We start from the raw sequence: 13,282 nt of genomic DNA, 5'->3' as shown, positions 1-13,282 counted from the left end.
TTAGCAAACAAAAGAAGAAATAATTCATTACACTCCAATAGAACATAAGGAAAATTTCTCCATAGGCAAATAAATATAAAACTTCAAAGGACTTCATTGTTTGTTATAAAAATACTAGCCAATAAAGAGTTAAAAATACAGTATTAATAAATATCACTTACAGTGTTTTTAAAGCTCTTTTAAAAAATTACTTCTGGGTATGAGTTATACATACCTGCACGGCCACTCTCTTGGTAATAATTTTCCATGGATTTACTCATTGAATGATGAATAACAAACCTCACATCTGGCTTATCAATTCCCATACCAAATGCAACTGTTGCCACAACTACCTAAAATGTATTAACATTATATATATATATTAATTAAGCTAAAATATATTTAAAGGTGAATTAGGTTTCAATTAAGTATTTATTAGTTAACCTGAATTTCATTCGCTGACCATCTTCTGTGAACCTTGGTCTTATCTTCTGGTTCCATATTGGCATGGTATGCACCTGCAGGAATCCCCAATTTCTGTAAACTAATTGTAACTTGCTCAGAGTCTTTCTGAGAAAAGCAATATATGATTCCTGTAGTAAAAGATGTCAAATGGTTAGATATATATAGCACATTCCTAGAAAATTTTTAACTCACACACTCAAGATACTGGTAATTACACCGCATGGGGAAAAAAAGAATTATGAAAAATTTCAAGGCCCTGAACACAGACTGGCTTTCCAGTATAACTCAAGATTTGATCAGCAACTTGCTCTAGAGCAGTAACGAGCCTGGAGCCACCAGTTTAGGTTTCCATTATGTTAGTTCTCTCTCCAACTTTATCTTCCACTGCACAATATTTCTCAAACTAATGCTTCATCCTCTACAAAATGTAAACAAGTGTGCTGTGAAAAAAAGAGTTCCATGTGCAAATGAGTTTGGGAAGCACTGCATTGAACAAAGTTAAACAGGTGTCTCTCTCTCTTTGCAAGGCTGGTTAGAATTTCAAAGGTGCGGATATACCCTGTGACTCTGTGGGAAGAATAATAATCTGCAGATTTTCTCAAACTTATTTGACCCTGGTACTCCTTTTACCCAGGGCACCCACTAATATCTCCTGGCAATCTACAGAATAGTTTTGAAATACAACTTTTATGCCAATTCTTTGCTTTAGTAACACCTGTCTACACATTAGTCTTGGAACATGTTATACACAATCTCAGCTCCATCTAACACTTAACTCATTCAGCATTTACTTTTTATATTTCTTGAACATGTCCTTTATTATAAGAAAACTGTGTTTTATATCCCTATAGAACATCACTGCTTAGCCTTCCATCTTATACACAGTAGATACTTACTAAATAAGTGCTATTGATAACATTATGTCATTAGGTCTATTCTAATGCAATTAAGTGTAAATAAGCAAATCAGTTTCATTACTCTTACAATATGTGTCATTAGCAAATGCCAACCCGATTTCTAAGATCACCAAGAAAATTTTATCATGAGATTTTCAAGTATGTTCTGCCATGCATTAATCTTTTTCAGTGAATTGCTGTAGTATTTGTTACTTCTGTAAAGTGCTCAGTCTTTATAGTTGGTTTGTTTTTATATTACCTGATTGCCCCTTGTATCTTCCATTAATGAGCTTTACAATGTCCTCAATAAAATCTTCAGTGTTTGAGGGCTTCTGCCGAACCTAAAAAAAGTTAACTTATTAAAAAGTATATTAATGACTGCCATTCATGTGGTTACTCTTACAACTTTCAAGGTGCCATTCTTTCTTGGACATGGTGTTTTTTTCCTATCATTCTTTCATTCGCTTCATCTGACCCTGTCACCACCCAGACTCTTCTTGATCCTTAATTTTTAATTCACCAAAAAAGAGGCACAGAAGCAATAACGTGTAAAGATGTACACTGTTTTTTATTTTCTGACCCTATTTTTGTAAAAACATAAACCATGGCACAAATAACTATTCAGTAAGAATTCAGAAAAATATTAAGTCTATCCTTAAAGGATTAGAAAGTAAAAACGGCTGTGAGGTTATTTAACTTTCAAGGTTATATACTAAATAAAATCTAAATAGGGAGAATTAGCAAATCTTTAAGGGTATATTAATTTTGCGTTATTTCATACTTAATTTTACAGAGATGTCATTAAGGTCCTTGGTTATCTTTTTCACATTTTTGGCTATGCCATGCATCAAACCCATGTCCCCTGCATTGAAAGTACTGAGTATTAACCACAGGACCATCAAGGAAGTCCCAGGTCCCTCAATCGATGCATGCTTTCTCGCCATCCTTACACAAAAAGCATGTATGCAAATTTAACAAGGCAGTTTTTTCTACTTAACCAAGCAAAGGATTAAATAGCATAAGATATATGAAGGAAGCATTCATGAATAAATCTGTTTATACTCATCCAATTTTTTTTAAACTTTTGAACATAACTGTGACTTATATAAACAGACAAAATGAAAAAGTCAACTTTGAAAAGACCCTGATGCTGGGAAAGATTAAGGGCAGGAGAAGGGGACGACAGAGGATGAGATGGTTGGATGGCATCACCGACTCAATGGACATGAGTTTTGGTAGGCTCCGGGAGTTGGTGATGGACAGGGAGGCCTGGCGTGCTGCAGTTCATGGGGTCACAAAGAGTCAGACATGATTGAGTGACTGAACTGAACTGAAACTCTCTTGTAAATCCTTCATAAAAATAAACTGACATAGAATTACATACCTCATAATAGAGATTTGGTCGATTAAAAGAAGCCGTGAAAGTAAAACATTTTTCAACGCACAATATTTTCTGAGCATCCTTCAAAACGTGACTGGTTGCTGTTGCGGTCAGTCCAATAAGCGAAGCATTTGGGAACTGCCGCTTCAAGATCCCAAGGGCCTTATAATCTGGGGGGGAAAAAAATACAGAGTAGCCCTCTTCCTATTTTTTCAGGAAAAAAAAAGGACTGATCTTTCAGGCAGATCATCAAGATGACTGTGAGTTTATTTCCACAGCCATTTGTATCTAATCTGCCACTGCAGCCTAGCATTTGTGACAGATGGACTTTACTTTGCTTCTATAACTGGTTCATCAGAAACAAGCACTCTTGGCCATAGGTGGAATGCCCTGTAAAATGTCTGCAGGAAGCTAAGCACTGGTCTACACCTGTTGGATAGTGGATTCAAGAGGTGGAGTGGGAGCAGTCGCAGTGTTTGAATTATGACAATGGATAAAAGATAAAAAGACCATCTGTCAAAACCCCTCTACCACAAAGACCACCCTAGAGTGTTAAACTCAGACAAGAAAATGCTTGGTTTTTATAGAACCCACTTTAGGGAAACTTCTGGGCTCATATTTATCATATACATCTAAATCACTAGCTTTGTCATCCTTGAGTACACCCTCAAGTAGTTAAACTATTTGGAGAAAAGTGAAAAAGAAACGTTGTAGAAATGGCTCAGTGTTAAGGTTGAAGGCTACTATAACATCAGGGAGAGGAAAGTTATCTGTTTGGAAAGTTATGAAAGGCCACAGTCCAGAAGTAAACCCACATATATATAGTCAATAAATCTTCTACAAAAGAGCCAAGAATACATAATGGGGAAACAACAGTTTCTTCAATAAATGGTGTTGGGAACACTGGACAGACACATGCATAGAGAACAAAACTGGACCTTCATATGACACCATACACAAAAGCGAACTCACAATGAACTAAAGACTCGAATGTAAGATCTGGACCCATAAAACTCCTGGACACAAACACATGAGATAAGCTCCTTGACATCAGTCTTGGCAATGAGTTCTTGAATCTGAGGCCAACAGCAAAAACAAAACGAAAAAAACAGGTGGGGATGCTTCAAATTAAAAAGCTTCTGTCCAGCAAAGGAAACCATTAACATAATGAAAGGCAACCCAGGGAATGGGAGAAAACATCTGGCAAATCATGTATCTGATAAGAGGTTAGCTAATACACAAAACTGATAAAGAACTCATATAGCTCAATAGCAAAAAAAAAAAAAAAAAAAAAAAAACTGATTTTCAGATTTCTTTGCATAGAACAAGTTTGAGCAATCTGTTTTAGGCTAAGACTGTAGGATTATGCTGGTAGAGCAAAGACTAAGGTTACTAAAGTATACCACAGAATTATAACAGTGAGGAGTTTACTCGGTCCTGAAGGGAGTGCTGAAGATACCTAAAACGATGACTAAAAGAGACAACTTTGAAGCAGAAGCAAATTCCTCAACAGATATGAAGGAGAATCCAGAAATCAGTAAAACTTTACAGCTAAAGATGAGAAAGTATAGTATTTGTTAATATGTACACATTTCAAAAGATAAAGGCAACTGGACTAATAATAAGCACTACGGTGGTGGGTGGGGAATAAAGAGATTAAAGATTCTGCCTCTTGACTCCTCTTGTATTAAGGCAAGAAAAAAATAAGTATTGACTAAGAGGATAATTTTAATGGAAGCAAGGATTTGCATCATGTAAAGCTGAGTAAGGAAAGAGTCCCTAGCATTACAGGGTTTTCTAGGTAGAATATACACATGTGTGTGCTCTGTCTTGTCTGACTCTTTGTGACCCCATGGACAGTAGCTCACCAGGCTCCTCTGTCCATGGCATTCTCCAGGCAAGAATACTGGAGTGGGTTGCCATGCCCTCCTCCAGGGGTCCTCCCGACCCAGGGATCAAACCCATGTCTCCTGCATTGGCAGGTGGATTCTTTATCACTGTGCCACCTGAGAAGCCCAGAACATACATACCAGGTCTGAAATCATGTCCCCACTGACTACAGCAGTGAACTTCATCTACAGCAATTCGGGTAAATCTTCTTGCTTCATAGGCTTTTTCCAGTCTTGACATAAACATTTTGCTTTTTGCAATTTTCTCTGGAGTCACATAAATCAGCTTTAGCTTGGAGTTTTTATTTACCATTTCAGCATGAACCCATTTCACATGCTCCTATTGAAAGGAAATATGAACACAATGATAGGACAACTAAGCCAGCAGAATGCAATACTCAGTGGTAAATGAAGATGCTCATTACTCAGAAGCAACAGCCTTGGGCTGCTGTAGCAGCAGATGCTTACTTCATTAAAATCAAAATGATGTCCCAGTACTGAGCTTCATGGTAGCTGTGCAAATAGCATTTTAGTTATTTCTTTACATTCAGACTGTTGATAAAAGAATAATCAATCTCACTTGACAAAAAAGTGAACACAAAAACAAATATGAAGATACTCCATAAAGCATTTACTCCATGAAGGCATAATTCTAAATTTTTCACAATAAATGCCAAAATGTAAGCTAAATGCAGTAAGTATGGTGATAAAGACAGATTTTATTAATTTTAATGTTGTATTTGAAATCATTTCATAGATCTCACAGATCTGATTTCACAGAACAAAATTTATTCTTGATTAGATACTTTAATGATGTTATCAAATCTATTCATAATCTATTTAGGTTTTACAAAGTATCTGATTCATTATATCAATATTTTATAATTATGAATAATGAAAATGAGATTCTATATATTACGTATTATATACAATAAGAATACATCTTAAGAGGTAACAGCTATTTGGTTCTTAGTGCTGTTGTTTTCCATAACATTTAGTACACTGGATGTTGTATTCTTCCTTCTAATCTAATTAAGGATCAAAAGAAGTGGTGAATGTGATAGAAACAGAAATTCAAAATGCCTTCATCATCCCAGGAAAGCAGCTTGTTAACTCCTCGAGATATTCCTAGTTTTGTTAAGAAATGGCCGAAGTGTATTAAATACTTCAACTGGTCTATATGTCCCAGAAATCTTAGAGGAACAAACATCTGAGCTATTGCCTGAGAAAAGGATGCTTAGTCACCCAGTCGTGTCTGACTCTTTTTGATCCCTGTGGACGCTAGCCCGCCAGGATCCTCTCTCTATGGGATTTCCCAGGCAAGAATACTGGAGCGGGTCGCCATTTCCTCCTCCAGGGGATCTTCCCAACCCAGGGATGGAACCCATGTTTACCACTGAGTCACCTGCAATTTGAACTGCATGGGTGCACTTACATGCAGACTTTTTTTCAGTAGTAAAGACTATAGTACCACATGATCCACAGCTAGTTGAATCCCTGAATGTGGAAGGCTGACTATAAGTTAAGCCCAGACTTTTGACTGTGTGGACAGTTAGGGCCCCTAACCCTCATGTTGCTCAAGGGTCAACTGTACTTTGCATTATTATTACTCTCTTTTTCAATTTTAAAAAAGTGCAGTATGAGAAGACAGTGTTCTCCTTTTGATGAACTAGAAAGCACTTAAAATGACACAAGAGTTTAAATAAATTAAAACTATTTGGGAAAGACTAGAAGAACCAGAACTTCTTGAAGACATGGCTGATTTCAGGTCTGGGAAGAAATACACAAAATGAGCATGACGTTATCTTAGAAAAGAAACCAGACTCAAAAGCTAGGAGTTAGACCTAGAGGCCAAATTTAATAGACTCTCACTACCCAAACATGGGACTACTTCAACATTAAAAAAAAGAATAATAACCATGGATGGAAAGACATCAAACATGTTTAAAATCCATAGGTTTAAAATGATACTTGGGGGAAAAAAAAGAATTTATTGACCACGTTTGGAGAATGCTAGAAAACCAATTCTTTCCATAATACTTGAAATTTCATTTCCATAATGAAAACTGGTTAAAGAAACGGAAAGAACTTTCAATCTTCAAAGAATAAATAAGGAAAAGGTCCTTTTTTACAGAAGAAGTCTAGCTAATTTAAGAAGTGGAAAAAAAAAAAAAAAGAAGTGAGAATTAGAAATCACCATTTTATAACCCCCTACTTAAATAATGCTCTAAGGCAGGCAATTATTATCAGTGGCTGCAGCCTGCCAGGCTTCTTTGTCCATGGAATTCTCCACGCAAGAATACTGGCATGGGTATTCCCTCCTCCAGGGGATCTTCCCGAGCTAGGGATTGAACTGGGGTATCCTGTACTGCAGGCAGATTCTTTACCATCTGAGCCACCAGGGAAGCCCCAAAGAAAGAGAAAAAACTTTCAATCTGCAAAGAGTTAATAAGGAAAAAGTTCTTTCTTAAAGGAAAAATCTAGCTAATTTAAGAAGTGAGAATTAGAAATCACCATTTTATTACCCCATAATTAACTAATGCTCTAAGGTAGGCAATTATTATCAGTGGCTACTAAAAGCCATTAAATGAAAAGATGATCGAGAACTTGATAATTATAGAGCAGGCAGACATAAGGTGACCCCACTGATCGAACTAACATCACACACACACAAAATAACCAGGTGTTAAATACCTCCTGAGTGATACCAGGAGTAAGTATACTCTTACAGGAAAAAAAAAAAAAGCCCAAATTCAGTCAACTTTTAGACTAACTAAAAGTAGTAAGTGGAACAACATCACAAGGATACAATCAGGAAGAGGCAGAATATAGGAAACTTAAGGACCAAAAAAAGACCAAAAACAAAAACGTAAACAATAATTGCACAGGAAACAAACAAGAAACAAAAGGAACCTATTGGAGAAGGAAATGGCAATCCACTCCAGTATTCTTGCGTAGAGAATCCCGTGGACAGAGGAGCCTGGTAGGCTGCTGCCCATAGGGTCGCACAGAGTCAGACATGACTGAAGTGATATAGCATGCTTGCATGGATCTATATCAACCAATACAGCATAAGGCATGAATCTGGACCATGATTTTAAACAGATAATAACATTTGATGAGACAGAAACCTGAGTATTTTTATTAGATGGTCTTAAGGAACTAATACTAAATTTTTAGATGTGATAATGGCATTTAGTTCTATTTTTTAGTTTTTTTTTTTTTTTTAAAGGTTAGAGATATATACTGAAGAAGTTACAACTGAAATGTATGATGTCTGGGACTTGTCTCAAATAAATAAACCAAGGGTGGGCAGGGAGGGAAATTGGGGGTATACAGATGAAAAAAACTGGCCATATGTTGCTAACTGTTAAAGTTACTTAACAGTTTTTATACTATTCTATTTTTGTATATTTTGAAAATTTTTAATAATATGCTTTTTAAAAAAGAACACCTGGGAAATGCTTTATTGTACACATAAAGGTAAAAGAGTCCAGTTCCTAACAAGAAATTCCACAAGGTTGGGCATCTTGTTTCTAATTCATTTTTGTATTTAATTATATCCCATAATCAGAAATTCTTCCTCACTCTTTTAGAATGGATACTATGAAACAAGTCAGCAAACTTCCTGTAAAGTGCTAGATAGTAAACATTAGGTGTTATAGTTCATATCACAACTAATCAACTCTGTCATCACAGGGTGAAAACAATCAGAGGCTACACATAAAAGAACCAGCATGGTTCTGTTCCAATAAAACTTTATTTATGGTCACTGAAATCTGAATTTCATATAATTTTCACACTTCACAAAATACTATTCTTCTTTTATTTTTTTGCCATACCATACGGCATGCAGGATCTTGGTTCCCAAACCAGGGATTGAAACTGTGCCTTCTGCAGTGGAAGTGTAGAATCTTAACCACTGGGACTGCCAGGAAAATTCCACTGCTGATTTTTTTTAACCATTTAAAACTACTGAAACTAATCTGAGCTCACACACGATACAAAATAAGCAGTGGGCTAGCCTGATCTACAAGTAGTGATTTTTGACTCCCAACATAAAGTTACCAGTTTTTTCTTTTATAAGCAATTCAAATTGTAGCTAAGGTTCCTACTTCACTGAAGAGTATAAATTAAAAATAAAATACAATAAAAGCCACAGGAGTATACCTTAGAACTAGAAGCATTTAACATGGTAGCTGAAATTCCTAATTGTTTCAGAACCATTAACTGGTCTTCCATAAGAGAGATTAGTGGGCAAATCACAAGGGTAAAACCTAAAAAAGAAAGAAATCCATCTTAAATTTCATACCACCACCAAAGTGAGTTTCAACCATTTACTTTCTTTACTGTAACTTGAAAAATCTGTATGTAGGTCAGGAAGCAACACTTAGAACTGGACATGGAACAACAGACTGGCTCCAAATAGGGAAAGGAGTACATCAAGGCTGTTTATTGTCACCCTGCTTATTTATATGCAGAGAACATCATGAGAAATGTTGGGCTGGATGAAGCAAAAGCTGGAATCAAGATTGGAGGGGAAAATATCAGTAACTTCAGATATGCAGATGACACCACCCTTATGGCAGAAAGCAAAGAACTAAAGAGCCTCTTGATGAAAATGAAACAGGAGAGTGAAAAAGCTGGCTTAAAACTCAACATTCAGAAAACTAAGATCATGGCATCTGGTCCCATCACTTCATGGCAAATAGATGGGGAAACAGTGCCATACTTTATTTTCTGGGGCTCCAAAATCACTGCAGATGGTTGACTGCAGCCATGAAATTAAAAGATGCTTGCTCCTTGAAGGAAAAGTTATGACCAACCTAGACAGCATATTAAAAAGCAGAGACATTACTTTGCCAACAAAGGTCCGTCTAGTCAAAGCTATGGTTTTTCCAGTACTCATGTATGGATGTGAAAGCTGGACTATAAAGAAAGCTGAGCACTGAAGAATTGATGCTTTTGAACTATGGTGTTGGAGAAGACTCTTGAGAGTCCCTTGGACTGCAAGGAGATCCAACCAGTCCATCCTGAAGGAAATCAGTCCTGAATATTCATTGAAAGGACTGACGTTGAAGCTGAAATTCCAATACTTTGGCCACTTGATGCAAAGAGCTGACTCATTTGAAAAGACCCTGATGCTGGGAAAGACTAAAGGCAGGAGGAACAGGGGATGACAGAGGATGAGATGGTTGGAGGGCACCGCTGACTCAATGGACATGAGTTTGAGTAAACTCCAGGAGTTGATGATGGACAGGCCTGGCGTGCTGCAGTCCATGGGGTCACAAAGAGTCGGACACAACTGAGAGACTGAACTGAACTGACTATAACCTGTGGCCCTGCCCACCAATTCAGACTGATTTTCAAAGCAGCTTTGGCAATATACCACCTATTTCTTACCTTCATTATTACAGGAAGTAAATATGACTAAATGATAAGCCAAATAGACATAAGTTATACAGAAAACTCTCACCTTATCCAGTCCTATAAAAACATGGAGAGATATTATCATTTTGAACTTACTATCATTCTTGACAATCAGTATTGGTAACCTCAGTAAAATTACATAAATCATAAGACTATCCAGTTACATCAGGAAAAAGTTATTCTGAAGCTTTCCAAAGTTTGCTGTACAGGAGAAACTAACACAACAATGTAAAGCAATTATACTCCAATAAAAAGAAACAATGAAAAAAGCTCTATGATAAACTACAACAGAAAAGAATATTAAAAAAGGATGTGTGTGTGTGTGTGCACGTATATATATAAAAAAGTGAATCACCTTGCTGTACGGTGGAAAATAACAACACTGTAAATCAACTATACTTCACTAAAAAAAAGCTTTCCAGGGACTTCCCTGGTGGTCCAGTGGTTAAGAATGTGCTCCCAATGCAGGGGCTCCAGGTTCGAGCCCTGGTCAGGGAACTAGAACCTGCATGCTGCAACTGGGAAAAAAAAAAAAATCCCATATACTATAGCTAAGACCAGCACAGCCAAATAAATAAATAATTTTCTTTAAAAAAAAAGCTTTCCAAAGCAAACATAGCACCTTGTATCATCCAGAATGATAGTTACATGAGTATCTACCCACTTACTGCACAAGATTAATTCAGTCTGAGCAGAAATCAGTTAACAGCTTATTGACTGACTCAAGTTCTGATAATAAATCCCCTTTCTGTGAGAACTGAAATTGTTCACAGCTAAGAGAGCTATTTAGATTGCTAAAATCTCATGGCCTTATGTTTCCATAGTTTGTTCCTTAAAACAACCTGGGGCAGAGAGCAGACCAGTTTCAAAAATATATTCAGATTAAGACCTTATCATGGATTTCACCCTCTCAACTAGTCCTCTCTGCTGTATTTTCACTTTCTCCCTTTTTACGGTACCTTCTCATTGTATTTAAATATGGTCAGTTCAGTTCAGTCATGTCAGACTCTGCAACCCTATGGACTGCAGCACACCAGGCTTCCTTGTCCATCACCAACTCCCAGAGATTGCTCAAACTCATGTCCCTCAAGTCAGTGATGCCATCCAACCATCTCATCCTCTGTCATCCCCTTTTCCTCCCACCTTTAATCTTTACCAGCATCAGGGTCTTTCCAGATGAGTCAGTTCTTCTCACCAGGTGGCCCAAGTATTGGAGTTTCAGCCTCAGCATCAGTCCTTCCAATGAATATTCAGGACTGATTTCCTTCAGGATGGACTGGTGTGAACTTGCAGTCCAAGGGACTCTCAAGAGTTTTCTCCAACACCACAGTTCAAAAGCATCAGCTCTTCGAATATAGAGACTTGATCAAATATGGTCAAGTTTCTCTGAAACTTAAAGAAACAATGGACACCTAATTCAGGGCCCCTTGGCTTTTTCCCTTCATAGCAATTCTCTCCCTAGAGTGTCTCTTTCACTGGTTCCTCTTCCTCACTCCTACTCACTCCCAAACAATTGCTATTTGGTTTCCACCCATCCATTTTGTTGAAACTGCTCTAGCCAAGGTCATAGATGAGTCCTGTGTTACTAAATCCACTGGAACTTCCATGTCTTTATTTTATTTGACCTTGTGCCAGCAGTCATCACTGTTAACCACTCCCTGTTTGAAGTACTCCCTTCTCTGCACTTCTAATAACACCACAGTCTCCAGACCAGCCTCCTCCACTTTGCTACTCTATCTTAGCCTTCTCTGCATGCCCTCATTCTCTGTTTATCCCTAAACTCTTGGTGTTCTGGTTTCTGTTCTGGGCCCTCTTCTCTCACACTGCTCTGGATGATACAATTCACTACAAGAGCCATTTCCACTCTAAGAGCCTCAGACTCAGCAACCTCAGATCACTCAGACCCAACCTTTCCACTCAAACTCAGAGGACAATTCTACCTATATGTCTTGTGGGCATCATTAATTCAACAGACCCCAAATTAAATTCATCACCTTCCCTCTCTCTCCATTTCCAAATAAGTTCTTTCTCCAGTGTACCCTATTTCAGCAAATAACTTCACCCCATCTGTCCCAGCCTGAAATCCGGACAGCTGGACTATCTCTTCTTCTAGCCTTGTATCTAATGAGTACTGAATCCTACTGAACCTACCTTCTAAATATTTCTGGAATCCCTCCATATGCTGGAATTATCCTTCTGACAAGTTTCTCACCTGTTTAAGACCCTTCATAGCTTTCCACTCATAGAAGGAAGTCTTAAAAATATCTTTAAAGACTCTTTCAGCATGCCTTGCCACTCTCTCCCTGCCAGGTTACTGAGTATACCACAGTTTCTCACTTTATGTTGTTGCCGTTCAGTCATTAAGTCATGTCTGACTCCTTGAAGACATACCAGGAGTGCTATCCATGGACTGCAGCATAACAGGCCTCCCTGTCCATCACTATCTCCCAAAGTTTGGCCAAGTTCCTGTCCATTGGGTCAATGATACTATCCAACTATCTCATCCCCTGCCACTCTCTTTTCCTTTTGCCTTCAATCTTTCCCAGCATCAGGGTCTTTTCCAATGAGTCACTGTTCACATCAGGTGACCAGATCACATCAGCTGTTCATATTAGCTGAAACTAGAGTTTCAGTTCCAGCATCAGTCCTTCCAATGAATATTTGGGGTTGATTTCCTTTAGGATTTGATCTCCTTGTAGTCCAAGGGACTCTCAAAAGTCTTCTCCAGTACCACAATTCAAAAGCATCAATTCTTTAGCACTCAGCCTTCTTTATGGTCCAACTCTCACATCTGCACATGACTACTGTCAGATGAAAGACCATAGCTTTGAATATACAGACATTGGTCAGCAAAGGAATGTCTTTGCTTTTTAATACACTGCCTAGGTTCGTCATAGCTTTCCTTCCAAGAAGCAAGTGTCTTCTAATTTCATGGCTTCAATCACCATTCTGCAGTGCTTCCGGAGCACAAGAGAAAATCTGTCACTGCTTCCACTTTTTCCCCTTCTATTTGCCATGAAGTGATGGGGACCGGATGCCATGATCTTAGTTTTTTTAATGCTGAGTTGTAAGTCAGCTGTAGCACTCTCCTCTGTCTCACTTTTAGGCCCTCACAAATCCTGCTCCCCTGCATGAACATTCTTCCTTCCTCCTCTGTCCCTTTTTGTGCCTGCTTATCCTTTAGCTTTCAGCTCAAATACTACTTCCATACACACACACACACATATATACACAGTGGACTA

General features: G+C 37.8%; 1 protein-coding gene across 1 annotated transcript in view; it reads right to left on the bottom strand.

Moving 5' to 3' along the window:
• RECQL (RecQ like helicase) overlaps window positions 1–13,282 on the bottom strand; it is a 34,484-nt gene that overhangs the window by 6,924 nt on the left and 14,278 nt on the right. Inside the window, exons 5-10 of the mRNA XM_065940593.1 lie at window positions 8,781–8,887; window positions 4,752–4,950; window positions 2,725–2,891; window positions 1,600–1,681; window positions 424–572; window positions 215–332 (exon numbers count right to left, since the gene is read on the bottom strand). Of these exons, the coding sequence (XP_065796665.1) occupies window positions 215–332; window positions 424–572; window positions 1,600–1,681; window positions 2,725–2,891; window positions 4,752–4,950; window positions 8,781–8,887 (822 nt within the window). The remainder of the gene's footprint in view (window positions 1–214; window positions 333–423; window positions 573–1,599; window positions 1,682–2,724; window positions 2,892–4,751; window positions 4,951–8,780; window positions 8,888–13,282) is intronic.

This window comes from Muntiacus reevesi, chromosome 1 (genome assembly GCF_963930625.1).
Source record: "Muntiacus reevesi chromosome 1, mMunRee1.1, whole genome shotgun sequence".
Taxonomy (NCBI): domain Eukaryota; kingdom Metazoa; phylum Chordata; class Mammalia; order Artiodactyla; family Cervidae; genus Muntiacus; species Muntiacus reevesi.
This window is presented reverse-complemented; position numbering and strand designations above follow the sequence as displayed.